The sequence below is a fragment of the Trachypithecus francoisi genome, unplaced genomic scaffold (assembly GCF_009764315.1).
Source record: "Trachypithecus francoisi isolate TF-2019V2 unplaced genomic scaffold, Tfra_2.0 Lachesis_group12, whole genome shotgun sequence".
Classification (NCBI taxonomy): Eukaryota; Metazoa; Chordata; class Mammalia; order Primates; family Cercopithecidae; genus Trachypithecus; species Trachypithecus francoisi.
The window spans coordinates 405,686-424,042 of NW_022681457.1; the positions used below are offsets into that span (position 1 = coordinate 405,686).

At 51.0% G+C, this 18,357-nt stretch overlaps 2 protein-coding genes and 1 long non-coding RNA gene across 8 annotated transcripts in view; all 3 read left to right on the forward strand.

The window, feature by feature from the left end:
- The window catches only part of RELB (RELB proto-oncogene, NF-kB subunit), a 48,705-nt gene extending 46,050 nt beyond the window's left edge, over window positions 1–2,655 (forward strand). The window contains exon 11 of one of the 2 annotated variants that reach the window (XM_033223618.1): window positions 1,871–2,655. In XM_033223618.1, coding sequence (XP_033079509.1) covers window positions 1,871–2,250 — 380 coding nt within the window. In that variant the 3' untranslated portion in view covers window positions 2,251–2,655. The remainder of the gene's footprint in view (window positions 1–1,870) is intronic. The other variant, XM_033223617.1, reaches the window with a different exon arrangement.
- A 284-nt stretch (window positions 2,656–2,939) lies between these two features.
- On the forward strand, window positions 2,940–3,921 carry LOC117091383. The gene is made up of 2 exons (XR_004440410.1): window positions 2,940–3,193; window positions 3,668–3,921. It is a non-coding gene; the product is annotated as an uncharacterized LOC117091383 (long non-coding RNA).
- Window positions 3,922–4,058: 137 nt separating this feature from the next.
- Window positions 4,059–18,357, forward strand: part of CLASRP (CLK4 associating serine/arginine rich protein) — a 32,762-nt gene continuing 18,463 nt past the window's right edge. For 4 of the 5 annotated variants that reach the window (XR_004440408.1, XM_033223619.1, XM_033223620.1 and 1 more), the window contains exons 1-2: window positions 4,059–4,162; window positions 5,238–5,365. Coding sequence is in view for 3 of the 5 variants with exons in the window: in XM_033223619.1 (XP_033079510.1) it covers window positions 5,267–5,365 (99 nt within the window). In the remaining 2 variants the exon portion in view is untranslated. Of the gene's footprint in view, window positions 4,163–5,237; window positions 5,366–18,357 lie in introns of those variants that run through there. The other variant, XM_033223622.1, reaches the window with a different exon arrangement.

Consider the following 18,357-nt stretch of genomic DNA (forward strand, 5'->3'; position numbering starts at 1 on the left):
ATGCCTGGCACTGTGGCTTACACCTGTAATCCCAGCATATTGGGACGCCAAGGCAGGTAGATCACGAGGTCAAGGGAGAGAGACCATCCTGGCCAACGTGATGAAACTCCATCTCTACTAAAAACACAAAAGTTAGCTGCGTGTGGTGGGACATGCCTGTAGTCCCAGCTACTCGGGAGGTTGAGGCAGGAGAATCATTTGAACCCAAAAGGTGGAGGTTGCAGTGAGCCAAGATGGTGCCACTGTGCTCCAGCCTGGTGACAAGGCAAAAACAAGAAACAAAAAACAGTCTGTAGGTGTGTTCCAGGGATGATCTGGTGACTGCATGATCATCAAGAGACCCAGGTTTCTGTCATTTTCAGTTTGCCATCTCATGGTGCAAGGTGGCTGTTGTTGCTCCAGCCATTATGCCCACATTCCAGTTAGCAGAACTTAGTCACATGATCGCATCAGACTGCAAGGAAGGCTAGAAAAGAGTCCCAGTAGCCTTGTGTCTCTAAGGTTTGTCTTGTTCCAAAAAGAGAGTCCCTCTTTTTTTTTTTTTTTTTGAGACAGTCTTGCTCTGTTGCCTAGGCTGGAGTGCAGTGGCACGATCTCGGCTCACTGCAACATCCGCCTCCCAGGTTCAAGTGATTCTCCTGCCTCAGTCTCCCGAGTAGCTGAGATTACAGGCGCCTACCACCACACCCAACTAATTTTTGTATTTTTGGGAGAGACGAGGTTTTGCCATGTTGGCCAGGCTGATCTTGAACTTCTGACCTCAGGTAATCTGCCCGCCTCGGCCCGCCAAAGTGCTGGGATTACAGGTGTGAGCCACCATGCCTGGTCAGAGAATCCCTCTTACAATGAAACTTTTTGATTTGATTGTTATTTTTTCTTAAGTCCCCATTACGCCTAAGAATGACATTTATTTTTTCTGACAATTTTGGGACTGGTGACTTCCCAACTTGTGTCTCCCATGGTCTGGAGATTTCACTTTTTGGGTTGTCTCTGTATGTTGGGAGGCTTTGGAACCTCTTCTCCTTCCTCACTCTCAGGGAAAGCTCTCCACAGCTGTGTAGCAGCATGGTTTCACATGCTAGTTCCACAACAGTTGTGTGAGCCTTCCACTTACTTTCCCTCAGTGCCTTAGTTTACTTCTTATTATCATTACTTTTAGAGACAAGGTCTTGCTCTGTTGCCCAGGCTGGAGTGCAGTGGTGTGATCATACTTCCCTGCAGCCTCAAACTGGGCTCAAGCAATCCTTCTGCCTCAGCCTGCCAAGTAGCTGGGACTACAGGCGTGCACCACCACATCCAGCTAACTTTTAAATAATTTTTTCGTAGAGACAGGGTCTTGCTATGTTGTGTTGGGATTAAAGGTGTGAACCACCATGCCAGAAGGCTAAATTCTTGGCTTTCAATTTAGTTATTATCTGAGAATGGTGATAGTCTCACATGGATTCTCCTTGGGATTAAGATGGCACCTTAAGTCCAGGCTTGGTGGCTCATACCTGTAATCCCAGCACTTTGGGAGGCTGAGGCAGGTGGATCACCTGAGGTCAGGAGTTCAAGACCAGCCTGGCAAACATGGTGAAACCCCATCTCTACTAAAAAGACAATAATTAGCTGGGCATGGCACGTGCCTGTAGTTCCAGCTACTCGGGAGGCTGAGGCAGGGGAATCAACTTGAACCGGGGAGGCAGAGGTTGCAGTGAGCCAAGAATACACGACTGCATTCCAGCCTGGGCAACAGAATGAGACTCCATCTCAAAAATAAAAAAAAGGCCACCTTGATATCACATTTTGCAGGAAGTGGGGCATTTGAATTAGGGCCTGGTCAGAAGTTGGCCCTAAATCACACTACACTTCTCTGTCTTCATTCCCGTAGGCCCATTCCTCCCGCCGTCAGCCCTGCTGCCAGACCCTGACTTCTTCTCTGGCACCGTGTCCCTGCCCGGCCTGGAGCCCCCTGGCGGGCCTGACCTCCTGGACGATGGCTTTGCCTACGACCCTACGGCCCCCACACTCTTCACCATGCTGGACCTGCTGCCCCCGGCACCGCCACATGCTAGTGCTGTTGTGTGCAGTGCCGGGGCCGTGGTTGGGGAGCCCCCCGGCCCTGAACCGCTGACGCTGGACTCGTACCAGGCCCCGGGCCCCGGGGATGGAGGCACTGCCAGCCTCGTGGGCAGCAACATGTTCCCCAATCAGTACCGCGAGGCGGCCTTTGGGGGCGGCCTCCTATCCCCGGGGCCTGAAGCCACGTAGCCCCGCGATGCCAGAGGAGGGGCACTGGGTGGGGAGGGAGGTGGAGGAGCTGTGCAATCCCAACCAGGATGTCTAGCTCCCCCATCCCCTTGGCCCTTCCTCATGCTTCTGAAATGGACATATTCAAGCCTTGGCCAGAAGCTCCGTTGCACGGGTTTCCCCTTGAGCCCATTTTGCAGATGAGGAAACTGAGTCTGGAGAGGAAAAGGGACATGGCTCCCGTGCACTAGCTTGTTAAAGCTGCCTCTGTCACCACATGTGGGGGAACCTTCTCCAGGAGGATTCGGAAAAGATTGTACATATGGGAGGAGGGGGCAGATCCCCGGCCCTTCCTCCCCAGACTTGAAGGTGGGGGGTAGGTTGGTTGTTCAGAGTCTTCCCAATAAAGATGAGTTTTTGAGCCTCGGGGGTTTCGTCTGTTCTGTGCTTGGGAAAGGCCCTAGTTCCTTACGTAGCAAAGAAAGCCTCCAGGCTGGGGGCTCAGGCCTGTCATCCCAGCACTTTGGAAGGCCAAGGCGGGAGGATCGCTTGAGCTCACGAGTTTGAGATCAGCCTGGGCAACATGACGAAACCTAGTCTCTACTAAAAATACAAAAATTAGCCGAGCGTGGTGGCGCATGCCTGTAGTCCCAGCTACTCGGGAGGCTGAGGTGGGAGAATCGCTTGAACCCAGGAGGCAAAGGTTGCAGTGAGCCTAGATCGCGCCACTCTAGCCTGGGCAACAAAGACAGACTCCGTCTCAAAAAAATAAAAATAAATAAATAAATAAAATTAAAAAGATAAAAAAGATGGCTGTAACATTCTAGTTTATGCCCTGAAAAGGGGAATATAGTCATTCTATAGTGTTTGGAGATTTTGGATTACCCTTAATTGTATGCAAATTGTCTTACTGTGTATTGTCACTTAATTTCAGGACTCAGATTTCATGCTTGAAGAAATGCAGGTTAGTTTAAACTTTCAAGGAAATTTTTAAGGTGGCAAAAGGTTTTAGTGGCATATACATCTTAATCTGTAGATGGAAGTGATTAGCTGTTTAAAAGTTGAAATGTGGCCGGGCGCGGTGGCTCAAGCCTGTAATCCCAGCACTTTGGGAGGCCGAGACGGGCGGATCACGAGGTCGGGAGATCGAGACCATCCTGGCTAACACGGTGAAACCCCGTCTCTACTAAAAAATGCAAAGACTAGCCGGGCAAGGTGGCGGGCGCCTGTAGTCCCAGCTACTCGGGAGGCTGAGGCAGGAGAATGGCATAAACCCGGAGGCGGAGCTTGCAGTGAGCTGAGATCTGGCCACTGCACTCCAGTCCGGGCGACAGAGCGAGACTCCGCCTCAAAAAAAAAAAAAAAAAAAGTTGAAATGTGACTGAAAGGAATGGAGTAGGGCAAATTTTAAATGGGATTATTTTTCATCTTCAAACAGGCAGACCTGTTATCCTAAACTAGGGTTTTTAATGACCACAGCAAGCAAGCATGCAGCTTACCGCTTGAAAGACAGGGTCTTGCCTCACCCAAGCTGGAGTGCAGTGGCCCTTTGAAGCTTACTACAGCCTCAGACTTCTGGGCTCAAGTGATTCTCAGCCTCCCAATGGTCTTTGTAGACAGCCTGATGGAGTCTCACGGCACAAGAAGATTAAAACAGTGTCTCCAATTTTAATAAATTTTTGCAATCCAAAATAAAAATAAATAAATAAATAAAATTAAAAAGATAAAGTATCCAAGCTCTTCCCTTCTTGGCTCTCCCACTTCTTCCTCTGGACCCCGCCCCTCTCGACCCTAGGACCCGCCCCTCACGTCGGCGGAACTGCGCTGTGCAGAGCTCCACCACGCTCCGCCCGCTCCTCCTAGCGCGGCCTTTCATTTCCGCTTCCGGTGCGGGCAGCGCGCGAGCGCAGCTTTGGGAGGCGGAGACCAGCCGGTGAGTGCAGGCGACGGGCTCGACCTCCCGGTTTTCGGGCAGGCGTCAGCCCAGCTTCTCCCTTTCCTTAGGCTTTTCCCATACTGCTGTAGGCTTCTGCTGCGTCCTGGTCCCGAGGATCGCTCGTCCCTCTCCCCATTCGGCCTGACGGGCCTCAGGCCGCGCCCGTGCCCCGGCTGTGGGCCAGAAGTTGCCGCGTCGGACTCGGCCTTCGGCCCAACAGCTTATCACAGTCCCCGCCCCCATGTCAAAAAAAAAAAATAAATAAATAAACCAGCCCAAATCCTCAGGCCGCGACGCGATCCACAATCCCTGTCCAAACCTTCGGTCTCCTCCCTTTCCCACAAGCCCTGTCCCCAAGCTCAGCCCACGCCCTCCCGTCAGCCAACTCCGCCTCTCTCAAACTCTACCCTCTTTTTCCTTGGGTACTGTCCACACCCTGCCATCTAGATCCCATCTTTAGACCTCAACTTCACTCTGGTCTCCTTGCAACACTCCCTTCCTGTGTTCCCACTCCCTCTAGCATCTTCATCTTCCGCCACGCCTTTCACCTGTCCTCGACCTCCACCTTCATGCAACTGCACTGTTCCCTTAAAGGCTTTCTCCGATTTCCTCCACCTGCCTTCATCCTTATCCTCCTTATCCCTGTAGCACCCAGACTCATACCCACGCATGGCCCCTAGTGGGAGCCTTTTCAGCTCTTCTCTTTCCCCTGAGCTCCAGCCTTAGGTGCTCAGGGTTTGCCGTCTGACCCTACTTCAAACACTACTGATGTTTCAAAACTTTCATCCCCGACTCCAGCGCATGGAATCTAGGACACCCCTTTCCCAGGGATGCTCACCTCAGAATCACCTAAGGGTTTTTTACAATGCCCAAGTTGCCAGATCTGCCAGATCGAAGTTGTTAGGGATGGACTTGAATTTCTGGCATACCGTTCCGCAGCTTCACTTCTGCTCCCCGAAGCTAAGAGATGTGTTGTTTGGGATCGACTCTGTCACCAACTTGTTAGATGCTTTGATTCTGCCCATACAGTTTTCACAGCCCATCTGACTTTCCTGGTCCCTTCATCCCTCAGGTTGAGGCCCCAGGCTTGGCCTCACCACAATGTGGCACGAGGCTCGGAAGCATGAGCGGAAGCTTCGAGGCATGATGGTCGACTATAAGAAGAGGGCGGAGCGCAGACGGGAGTATTATGAAAAGATCGTGAGTAACTGGCCTTTCATCTGGGGTGGGGGACCCTAGTTTGGGGGGCACAGGTCATCCTGGTAAAATCTGGGCTTGGAAGTATGTCAAGACAAGAGGCTCGTTTCCTCAGGAGTATATTCATTCATCTTTTCTTGAGCATAATCATTGTTAGGATCCCAAGAGCTTCTGTTTGTTGTAACATACTGGGTCGTTTGGTGTGGCCTCCCAGTGCCGATCTGGGGTTAGCAAGAAAAAGGGAAGTCGGCCGGGCGCGGTGGCTCAAGCCTGTAATCCCAGCACTTTGGGAGGCCGAGACGGGCGGATCACGAGGTCAGGAGATCGAGACCATCCTGGCTAACACGGTGAAACCCTGTCTCTACTAAAAAGTACAAAAAACTAGCCAGGCGAGGTGGCGGGCGCCTGTAGTCCCAGCTACTCGGAGGCTGAGGCAGGAGAATGGCATAAATCCGGGAGGCGGAGCTTGCAGTGAGCTGAGAACCGGCCACTGCACTCCAGCCCGGGCGACAGAGCGAGACTCCGTCTCAAAAAAAAAAAAAAAAGAAAAAGGGAAGTCTCTGTAACCCTCAGAGCAGTCCTGACGTTAGACTGGCCACCTCCAGAAAGTTGTCTGTTTTGCTTGTTGCTGGGTTCCCCATTCCCAGAAGAGCTCAGCCACTCTTGAGGTTTGGCTTGGCACACAATAGGAGTGAGTATTAAGTTGGCCGGGCACAGTGGCTCACACCTATAATCCCAGCACTTTGGGAGGCCGAGGTGAGCGGATCACCTGAGGTCACGAGTTCGAGACCAGCCTGGCCAACATGGTGAAATCCCGTCTCTACTAAAGATACAAAAATTAGCCAGGCTTAGTGGTGTGTGCATGTAGTCCCAGCTAATCGGGAGGCTGAGGCACGAGAATTGCTTAGCCTGGGAGGAGGAGGCTGCAGTGCACGGAGATGGTGCCACTACACTCTAGCCAGGGTGACAGAGCAAGACTCTGTCTCAAAAAAAGGAAAAAAAAAAGAGTGAATATTAAGTGAAACCTGACCACTTCCCTCTCCTGTTTGATGCTTCAGTTTTTTTGGGGGGAAGACCAAACTGTCCCTGGCCTAAAAGACCCTTGTGGTCTGACCACTGAGCTTCGTCCTTGGGCAGCTCCACTGGCCTTCTATTTCTGCCGCCACAGGGCTTTGGCCTGTATTACCCCCTCCTCACCTGTTTAACTCCTCTGTCTCCTTGGGATCCCAGCTTGAAATGGCACCTGTTGACTAGATTCAGTTTTCCTGTCAGATGACATTTATATAGACATTTTCCATTTGCTTCTGTATTACTGCCCCAGCCTCCTCCCTGGTCTGCTGGCCTCCAGTCCTGGCTCCTCCAGTCTGTCCTCCCTAGAAGAGTCCAAGAGGCCTGTCTAAAGCACAAAACTGATCCTGTCCCTTTCTTGCTCAGAGCACCTCTATGGCTTCTAAGTGCCCTTGAGAGAAAGCCTAGGCTCCTCACTGTGGCCTTTAGGGTCCTGCATGGCCTCGCCTTTGCCCCTCCTCCAGACTCACACCACCCTACACTCTGCCTTGTTCCTTTGCACAAGTCGTTTTGGCCTCCTTGCTATTCCTCCACTGACTCAAGCGCTCCCCAGCCACAGGACCTTCCCATACCTGGTTAACTACTGCTCATCTGTCAGATCTCAGTCCTCAGAGCAGTCTTGTTTCCCAAGCTCAGTCAGGTGTCCTCTAAAAATGCCTTAATCATAGCTCCCTTTCCTTCCCCTTTGTGGAATTTAACACCCTTAAGATACACATACATGGGCCTGGTGTGGAGGCTCATGCCTGTAATCCCAGCATTTTGGAAGGCCGAGGTGGGTGGATCACCTCAGGTCAAGAGTTTGAGACCATCCTGGCTAACATGGTGAAACCTCATCTCTACTAAAAATACAAAAATTAGCCGGACGTGGTGGCGGGTGCCTATAATCCCAGCTATTTGGGAGGCTGAGGCAGGAGAATTGCTTGAGCCTGGGAAGCAGAGGTTGCATTGCTCTCCAGCCTGGGCAACAGTGAGACTCCATCTCAAAAAAAATACACACACACACACACTCGCACACTCACACACACGCATACACAGGTTGAACATCCCTAATTCAAAATCCGAAATGCTCCAAGTTTTCTTTTCTTCTTCTTCTTCTTTTTTTTTTTTGAGACAGAATCTTGCTCAGTTGCCCAGGCTGGAGTGCAGTGGTGTGATCTCAACTCACTGCAACCTCCACCCCCCAAGTTCAAGCTATTCTCCTGCCTCAGTCAACCTCCTGAGTAGCTGGAATTACAGGCGCCTGCCACTATGCCCGGCTAATTTTTGTACTTTTGGTAGAGACAGGGTTTCACCATGTTGGTCAGGCTAGTCTTGAACTCCCGACCGCAGGTGATTTGCTTGCCTTGGCCTCCCAAAGTGCTGGGATTATAGGCATGAGCCACTGCGCCCGGCTACCTCCAAAATCTGAAACTTTCTGCATACTGACATGATGCTGCACCACAAGTGGAAAGTTTCATATGTAAGTACTTAACACAAACTTCGTTTCATGCACAAAATTGTTTAAAATATTGTATACAGTTACCTTCAGGCTGTGCTTATAAAGTATAAATGAATTCGGTCTTTGGACTTGGGTGCCATCCCTAAGATACCTCATTATGAATAGGCAAATATTTCAAAATCCGAAAAAATCCAAAACATTTCTGTAAGTATTCAGATAAGGAATACTTAACCTGTGTGTGTGTGTGTGTGTGTGTGTGTGTGTGTTTATAAAATATGTTTATCCATTCATACGTATATGCACATACCCAGCTCTGTGAGCCTAGGGCTAAGTGTACTTGGGTCACATTTGTACCCTAAGGTTGGGTCCATCAAATATGGTTTGAAAGAATAGATGAATAAAACAATATTAACAGGCCGGGCGCGGTGGCTCAAGCCTGTAATCCCAGCACTTTGGGAGGCCGAGACAGGCGGATCACGAGGTCAGGAGATCGAGACCATCCTGCCTAACACGGTGAAACCCCGTCTCTACTAAAAAGATACAAAAAACTAGCCGGGCGAGGTGGCGGGCGCCTGTAGTCCCAGCTACTCAGGAGGCTGAGGCAGGAGGAGAATGGTGTGAACCCGGGAGGCGGAGCTTGCAGTGAGTGGATATCGCGCCACTGCACTCCAGCCTGGGTGACAGCGTGAGACTCTGTCTCAAAAAAAAAAAAAACCACAATATTAACAATAGTAATTAACCATTTAACTGATCCTTCACAGGCACCCCCAAGCCATGTGAGAGGGCTTTAGATGCAGGATTTTTTTTGAATCCCCTGTAGTCACCCGTGACACAGAGACCGCTCTTACCTCCACTCAGCAGAGAAGAGGAAGCTCTGAGAGCTCCTCGCTTGCCTCTACCACCCAGGAAGGAACCAGAGGGCTAAAGGGAGAGCTCATCTTTGATAGCGTCAGAACGATGTGGCCATGAGAGCAAGGCCTGGGTCTCTGTGGGTCATAGCTGAGGCCCCAGCACTGGCCTAGGAACACAGCACTCAGGAATGAATAGCTACCTTTTTTTTTTTTTTTTTTTTTTTGAGACGGAGTCTTGCTCTGTCACCCAGGCTGGAGTGCAGTGGCGTGATCTCGGCTCAGTGCAACCTTCGTATCCTAGGTTCAAACAATTCTCCTGCCTTAGCCTCCCAAGCATCTGGGACTACAGGTTCCCACCCCCACGCCCGGCTAATTTTTGTATTTTTAGTAGAGACGGGGTTTCACCATGTTGGCCAGGCTGATCTCAAACTCCTGACCTCAAGTGATCCGCCCACCTCGGCCTCCCAAAGTGCTGGGATTACAGACGTGAGCCACCACACCCGGCCTAGCTGCTGTTTTTTAAGGGCCCATGGTGTGCCAGACCCAGTGCCCACGAACTTGGCATAGTAGTCCTTTTAACAGGCCTGCGAGGTGGGTATTAATCATGCCTGTATTAAAGGTGATGCCACGATAACAGCTAATGCTGTTGAGCAGTTCTTGGTAACCACTGTGCTAACTACTTGGCTTGTATCTACGCTTCATCAAAGCCACACCCCAGACTAGGAGGTGGTTCTTATTATTTCCATTTTACAGAGGACAAAACTGGAGCACAGAGATGCGTGGCTTACAGTCACACAGCACGAGGGCAGAGCTGGCACTGTAACCCAGTCTCTGACACTTAACCTCTCTAAGCTTTTCACCTGTGCCTTATCATGCAGAAATAGAGGTTCAAAAAGGTGAGGCATAGCAAGACCCCATCTCTGCAAAAAATAATTTAAAAAAATTAGCCAGGTTTGGTGGCGTATGCCTGTGGTCCCAGCTACTCGGGAGGCAGAGGCAAGATGAGACCTGGGAGGGTGGGACTACAGTGAGCTGTGATTGCACCAGTGCACTGGAACCTGGGTGACAGAGTGAGACCGTGTCTCAAAAAGGAAAGGTGAGGCGACTTGCCTAAGGCGACACAGCCAGGAGGCGAGATACCATCATGGTTAGTCCTTAGAATTTGGGAGTCATGGGGCTCTGGGTTCAAATTCTAGCGATCCCACTTACCGACAGTGTGACGTGGGCAAGTGACTGTCTCCCTGAGCCCATTTCCTCTTCCACATGTGAAATGATGTCAAATGGACAATCAGCTTTGGCTCTAACAAACCTAGAACATCCATCAGTGGCTTAAACAAGAGAGACGTTTCTTTCTTTTTTTTTTCTTTGAGACAGAGTCTTGCTCTGTCGCCCAGGCTGGAGTGCAGTGGTGCAATCTCAGCTCACTGCAAACTCCGCTTCCTGGGTTCACACCATTCTCCTGCCTCAGCCTCCTGTGTAGCTGGGACTACAGGCGCCTGCCACTGTGCCCGGCTCATTTTTTTTTTTTTTTTTTTTTTGAGACGGAGTCTCGCTCTGTCGCCCGGGCTGGAGTGCAGTGGCCGGAGCTCAGCTCACTGTGAGCTCCGCCTTTCGGGTTCACGCCATTCTCCGCCTCAGCCTCCCGAGTAGCTGGGACTATAGGCGCTCGCCACCTCGCCCGGCTAGTTTTTTGTATTTTTTTAGTAGAGACGGGGTTTCACCGTGTTAGCCAGGATGGTCTCGATCTCCTGACCTTGTGATCCGCCCGTCTCGGCCTCCCAAAGTGCTGGGATTACAGGCTTGAGCCACCGCGCCCAGCCATTTTTTTTAAAAATGTATTTTTAGTAGAGACGGGGTTTCACTGTGTTAGCCAGGATGGTCTCGATCTCCTGACCTCGTGATCCGCCCATCTCGGCCTCCCAAAGTGCTGGGATTACAGGCGTGAGCCACTGCGCCCGGCCTGCGTTTATTTCTTAGTCACAGAAAAGCCAAAAGGTAGCCAGTTAGCTGAGGGACCTAAGCTGCTTCTGTTTTGTTCTCCTGGGCACAACTTCCCTTCCCATTGTTGCATCAAGGTCTAAGAGGCTGTGGCCATCATGTCTTCATTCTCTCCAGCAGTGAGGGAGAAGGGAGGAAAAGGGGCAAAGCGCTCATGCCATTCGTTGAGAAAGTTTCTAAGCCAGGTGCGGTGGCTCATGCCTGTAATCCCAGCACTTTGGGAGGCCGAGGCAGGAGGATTGCTTGAGCCCAGGAGTTCGAAACCAGCCTGGACAACATGGTAAAACCCCGTAAATACCAAAATATACAGAAATTAACCAGGCATGGTGGCGTGCATCTGCGGTCCCAGCTCCTCAAGAGGCTGAGGTGAGAGGATCTCTTGAGCCCAGGAGGTGGAGGCTGCAGCGAGGTGTGACTGTACCGCTGCACTCCAGCCTGAGTGGGAGAGTAAGACCCTGTCTTAAAAAAAAAAAAAAGTTTCTGGATGTTTTCCTGTAACATTTCCACTCCTCCCCTGCTGACCAGGAAGTAGTCTCATGAAAAGCTGTAAGGAAGGCCAAGAGGTATAGACTTTATTTTGGGTCACCCTGACCAGATATATTTGGAGTTCTATTACTGTTGTAGGAAAGGGAATAGATGTTGGTTGCCAATTAATGGTTTGTCACAAACAGCGGAGGCAAGAGCGTGTCCCTCGATGTTGCTGGAGTGTTGGACGTACAGACCGCTGAGAGAGGCCTGGCCAGCGTCGCTATTGCTCAGTAAATATTAGTTCTTGTTATTGACGTTACTGTTCCTGATAGAGCTGGAGTTTGGATCCAGGTGGAGGGATGGTGCAGAGGAAGGAAGGGTGGAGCTGGGACTCCAGGCCCCCTCCCTGTTAGCAAGGGAGCTTGCTGCATTGTATTCCTTTTCAGGACAGTGGTGACAACCAGCCCCTCTCACTGGATAACGGGAAAGAGCTCAAAGAACTAATGTCTGTGGGTGCTTTGTGGTGCAGGCCTGTACAAGCAGCCATTGTCCCTGTATGTGAACGTGACCTGCATTCTGATCTGGGCTGCCAAGCTGTGGAGTATGGCTGGGCCATGGCTGATGGCTGCTTTGAGGAGGAGGCTCTCATACTCAGTCTTGGGCCGAGAGCAGAGGCTGTGGAGCGAGTGTCAGTGAAGCTGCGGTAGATGGTGGCAGGCTGAATGAGCGTGTCCAGATGCAGTTGGTTTCTCTTCCTGATTTGTCCTTGGTGCCTGCTTTCTCTCCCTGTCTTCAGTCCCAAGCAGACTCCGGTTCTGTCATTGCTTCTGTCCTTGTCTACTTTCCTTGTTAATCAGTGGTTTGGATAAAGAAACAGAATCCTTTGTTGATATGGAAATGAGAAGTAAATGGGTCGCAGCTCAGGTGTGGTCTCCTCCAGGAAGTCCCAGACTGACCCCCAAAGTCTGGGTCAGGTGTTCCCACTGTGGGCCCCCATCTCAGCGCTGTCCACTCTAGGTCATCCTGGTGTAGGGACAAGTCTGTCTCCCATACTGGACTGTGAGCCCATGAGGGCAGGGGCAGGGCTATCTCAGTTACTGCCATACCCTAGCACAAGGCCTGCTTAACAGTTGAATGAATGAATGAGCAACTTCATAAACTCCTCTGACCCAATCTGATCCTAGAGACAGGATAATCCAATAGTTAAGAGTTGGTTTTAGGCAGGGCGCGGTGACTCACGCCTGTAATACCAACACTTTGGGAGGCTGAGGCGGGCAGATCACCTGAGGTCAGGAGTTCAAGACCAGCCTCACCAACATGGAGAAACCTCATCTCTACTAAAAATATAGAATTAGCCGGGCATTGTGGTGCATGCCTGTAATCCCAGCTACTCGGGAGGTTGGGCCAGGAGAACCTGGGAGGCAGAGATTGCGGTGAGCCGAGATCGTGCCATTGCAGCTCAGCCTGGGCAGCAAGAGCGAAACTCTGCTACAAAAAAAAAGTGGATTTTGGATCTTGAAGTCACTTATGCACTTACATTCATTATAGCATTATTCGCAATAGCCAAGAGGTGGATGCAAGCTAAATGTCCATTGAGGGATACATCGAGAAAGAAAATGTGGTCTTTACACATAATGCAATATTATTCAGAGCCCCATGGCTCTGAGCCTCAGTTTGCTCATCTGTAACATGGGCATAAGAATAGTATCAGCTGGATGTGGTGGCTTATGCCTGTAATCCCAGCCCTTTGGGAGGCCGAGACAGGCAGATCATGAGGTCAGGAGTTCGAGACCAGCCTGGCCAATATGGTGAAACCCCATCTGTACTAAAAATACTAAAATTAGCCAAGTGTGGTGGTGGGCACCTGTAGTCCCAGCTACTCAGGAGGCTGAGGCAGGAGAATCGGTTGAACTTGGGAGGTGGAGGTGGAAGTGAGCTGAGATCATACTACTTGTACTTCAGTCTGGGTAACAGAGCGAGACTCTGTCTCAAAAAAAAAAAAAAGAATAGTACCTTCTGGCCAGGTGTGGTGGCTCACACCTGTAGTGTCAGCACTTTGGGAGGCCGAGGTGGGCAGATCACGAGGTCAGTAGTTCGAGACCAGCCTAGCCAACATGGTGAAGCCCCATCTCTACTAAAGATACCAAAATTAACGAAGTGTGGTGGTGGGCACCTGTAATCCCAGCTACTCAGGAGGCAGAGGCAGGAGAATCGCTTGAACTTGGGAGGTGGAGGTTCCAGTGAGCCGAGATTGCACCATTGCACTCCAGCCTGGGTGACATAGAAAGACTCTGTCTCAAAAAAAAAAAAAGAGGCCGGGCGCGGTGGCTCAAGCCTGTAATCCCAGCACTTCGGGAGGCCGAGACGGGTGGATCACGAGGTCAGGAGATCGAGACCATCCTGGTCTACACGGTGAAACCCCGTCTCTACTAAAAAATACAAAAAACTAGCCGGGCGAGATGGCGGGCGCCTGTAGTCCCAGCTACTCGGGAGGCTGAGGCAGGAGAATGGCGGGAACCCGGGAGGCGGAGCTTGCAGTGAGCCAAGATCGCGCCACTGCACTCCAGCCCGGCTACAGAGCGAGACTCCGTCTCAAAAAAAAAAAAAAAAAGAAAGGAGGGGCTGGGCGTGGTGGCTCATGCCTATAATCCCAGCACATTGGGAGGCCGAGGCGGGTGGATCTCAACGTCAGGAGATCGAGACCATCCTGGCTAACACAGTGAAACCCTGTCTCTACTAAAAATACAAAAAAGAAAAAAAAAAGAAAATTAGCTGGGCGTGGTGGTGGGCACCTGTAGTCCCAGCTACTTGGGAGGCTGAGGCAGGAGGATGGCGTGAACCCGGGAGGCGGAGCTTGCAGTGAGCCAAGATTGCACCACTGTACTCCAGCCTGGGCGACAGAGCAAGACTCGGTCTCAAAAAAAAAGAAAAAGAATAGTATGTTTCTCCCATGGTTGTGACATTCGAGTGAGCCAGTACACATAAAACAGTGCCTGGTTTTTTGTAGGGTTCATTGACTTTTCCAGAATCTCCCAACAGAACCAGGCCCTGGACTCCGGGTGTTTACTCCCAGCTCAGTGCTTTTTCCTTTCTGTGAAGCTGACACTGCCAGTAGCTTCCTTGTACCTGCCAAATTCTGTCCTGCAAACAGTGTCCCATGAGTCCTGGCTGTGGGAACAGAGTATTTGGCCTGGAACAGCCTCAGGAGTATGATGGGATCTTGACCTTGGACTTGGCTGGCCTGTCCCAGGGCAGAGGGAGCGGGATGCGCTGTGTTGCCCCAGCTGAGGAATCAGCTAAGGGATCAAGGGAGGCAGGCGAGGTGCAGCGGCGTGAGAAGGTGGACTCCAGCAGCGCCACCTCGCTGGGCCTGTGGTTTTGAGCGTTCCTTAAAGTCAATTTTCTTTAGATGTGAAATGAGAGTTACAGCAGCCCAGCACCTGGCACGTAGCGAGTGCGGGGTTGAAACTAGCCGGGTATTAGCTGTGGTCCCTGGTGAGTGACTCAGCTCCTTCCAGCCCAGACTGCACCTGCTCATCTGCCAGCTGAGGGTTGGGGTAGGAGATGGAGACAGAGTGAGGAGGTGCAGGAGCTTGGAAACTTGGAGCTGGCGTTTTTTTCCTGAAGGGGCTCAGAGTCCTCATCTGTTAGTAAGGATTATTCCTCTCTTTCCTTCATTGGGTGTTCTCGAGCGCCTGCTGTGGGCCAGGCTCTGTTGTAGGCTCTAGGGTTATAGCAGCCAAAACAGAGCCCTGCCTCCTGCGAGTTGCATTCTAGCATGGGAGAAAGGTGATGAATGAATATTAGTCCTAGAGGCAGGTGGTAGCAGGTGTTCAAAAGAACACAAGTGGAGTTCAGTGAGTGAATTGTGTGGTATGTGAATTACATCTCAATAAAGCCACAGAGTGAAGGAGCTTGCATAGATAAGTGGGGAGCTATTTAGATAGGGTCACTGAGGACGGCTTTTAGGAGGAGATCTGAAATAAACGGGGGAGCAGCAAGCGCAGAGGTCCTGAGCAGAAGTGCGGGGCATGTCTGGAATGCCCAAAGAATGGCATGAGGGCCAGTGTGCCTGGAGCAGAGTAGGGGAGGAGAGAAATCAGAGACGGACAGGCCAGCGCCTGTGAGGGCTGAGTGGTCAGGGGCTGGGCGGGGTGAGGGGTAGAGTGCGGCCCAACAAGTGTCAGCGAATCCTCTGGAGGTAGAACCCAGGGACAAGGTGGTCCAGGTGAGAGGGGATTTTGGATGGGGCTGGGGTTGGGGGGGTGAGAAGTGACTGGACTCTGGGTGTATGTCACTGGGAGCTGGATCAGGATTTCATGGACAGCACAGCAGCCGCTCCTACGGCTCTGGTAGGCTCCTCTGGGAGCACCCAGTGAGAGGTCATCCAGGGCCCAGCTCTCTGGAAGCTCAGTGGTGGGAGTTGCCAGATTTTCTTCTGATCATGATGCTCTTACGATGACTTGGACTTGTGACCCCTGCACGAAGGCAAAGACCTGAGGGCCATCGACTCGGGAGAGTCTTCCCTGTCTTAGTAGTTGTTTTTTTTTGTTTTTTTGTTTTTTGGCTCATGCATAACAGTGGTAGGGAATTAGTGCCCTTTTTTGGGCTTTTTTTTTTCTTTTCTTTTTTTTTTTTTTTTTTTTTTTGAGACGGAGTCTTGCTCTGTTGCCCAGGCTGGAGTGCAGTGGCCGGATCTCAGCTCACTGCAAGCTCCGCCTCCTGGGTTCACGCTATTCTCCTGCCTCAGCCTCCCGAGTAGCTGGGACTACAGGCGCCCGCCACCTCGCCCGGCTAGTTTTTTTGTATTTTTTAGTAGAGACGGGGTTTCACCGTGTTAGCCAGGATGGTCTCGATCTCCTGACCTCGTGATCCGCCCGTCTTAGCCTCCCAAAGTGCTGGGATTACAGGCTTGAGCCACCGCGCCCGGCCTTTTTTTTTCTTTTCTTTTTGGTTGTTTTTACAAAGAGCTCATTGAGATACAGTTCACAGTTCGCTCATTGAAGGATGTAATTCAGTGCTTTTCAGGATGGATTGTGCAGCTATCACCACAATCAAATGTTACAACATTTTCATTACCCCAAAAAGAAGCCCCGACTGGCACGGTGGCTCACGCCTGTAATCCCAGCCCTTTGGGAGGCCAAGGCAAATGGATCTCTTGAGGTCAGGAGTTCGAGACCAGCCTGGCCAACATGGTGAAACCGAGGCTCTCCTAAAATTAGAAAAAATGAGCTGGGCGTGGTGGCGGGCACCTGCAGTTCTAGCTGCTCGGGAGGTGGAGGCAGGAGAATCGCCTGAACTTGGGACGCAGAGGTTACAATGATCTGAGATAGTGCCACTGCATGCCAGCCTAGGTGACAGAGCAGAGAGCAAGACTCTGTCTCAAAAAAAAAAAAAAAAAAAAAGGAAACCCTGTACCCATTTGCAGTGAGTCCCATTCCCCCAACTCCTCAGCGCTGATCTCCTCTCGGCCTCTGTGGATTTGCCTATTCTGGACATTGCATAGAAATGGGATTGCACAATGGGTGGCCTTTTGTGACTGGCTTCGGTCGCTTAGCAGAATGTGTTTGAGGCTCGTCCATGTTGTAGCAGATAGCAGAACTTTATTCCTTTTCATTGCTGAATAATATTCCACTGTGTGAATGGTCCACATTTTGTTGATCTGTTCATCCATTAAGGAACTTTGGGTTGTTCCCACCTTCTGGCTATTGTGAATAATGCTGCTAGGAGTGTTTGTGTACAAGTATTTGAGTACCTGTTTCCAGTTCTTTTGGGTATATACCTAGGAGTGGAATTGGTAATTCATTGGCCATGTAGTAATTATTTAAAACTTGAGGCCGGGCACAGTGGCTCACGCCTGTAATCCCAGCACTTTGGGAGACTGAGGCGGGTGGATCACCTGAGGTTGAGAGTTTGAGACCAGCCTGACCAACATGGAGAACCCCATCTCTATTAAAAATACAAAATTGGCTGGGCACGGTGGCTCGAGCCTGTAATCCCAGCACTTTGGGAGGCCGAGATGGGCGGATCACGAGGTCAGGAGATCGACACCATCCTGGCTAACACGGTGAAACCCCGTCTCTACTAAAAAATACAAAAAACTAGCCGGGCGAGGTGGTGGGCGCCTGTAGTCCCAGCTACTCGGGAGACTGAGGCAGGAGAATGGCATAAACCTGGGAGGCAGAGCTTGTAGTGAGCTGAGATCCGGCTACTGCACTCCAGCCTGGGCAACAGAGCGAGACTCCGTCTCAGAAAAAAAAAAAAACAAACAAACTTAGCCGGATGTGGTGGCGCATGCTTGTTAATCCCAGCTACTCGGGAGGCTGAGGCAGGAGAATCGCTTGAACCTGGGAGGTGGAGGTTGTAGTGAGCTGAGATCATGCCATTGCACTGCAGTTGAAGAACCTGATTTCTCTTACTTTCTTGTCATTACTTGTTTTTTTGTGTTGTTTTTTTTTTTTGAGATGGAGTCTTGCTCTTGTCCCCCGGGCTGGAGTGCAATGGCATGATCTCGGTTTACTGCAACCTACCTCTGCCTCCCAGGTTCAAGCGATTCTCTTGCCTCGGCCTCCCAAGTAGCTGGGATTACAGGCACCTGCCACCATGGCTGGCTAATTTTTTTGTATTTTTAGTAGAGACAGGGAGGGTTTTACCATGTTGGCCAGTCTGCCTACGCCTCCCAAAGGGCTGGGATTACAGGGGTGAGCCACTACGCCTGGCCTACTACTTGTTATAGTCTGTCCTTTCCATGTCAGCCAGCCTAGTGTGGGTGAAGTGGTTTCTTGTGGTTCTGATTGGCATTTCCCTGATGGCTAATGATGTTGGTCATCTTTCCACATGCGGATGCAGTGTGGTCCAGGCTGGAGTGCCCACACCCGTCTCTAAATGAATGGCCCTGAGGATGGGAGGTGAAGAGCTGTGGGCACTGATATTTTAGAGAGCGAGGTCTTCGTACTGGCCACCACCTCGAGAGGAACAAATTCCTTATTTAATTTCTTTCTTTTTTTTTTTTTCTTTTCTGAGATGGAGTCTTGCTCTGTCACCCAGGCTAGAGTGCGGTGACACAATTTCAGCTCACTGTAACTTCCGCCTCCCAGGTTCAAGCGATTCTTCTGCCTCAGGCTCTCAAGTAGCTAGGATTACAGGCATGTGTCACCAGGCCCAGCTAATTT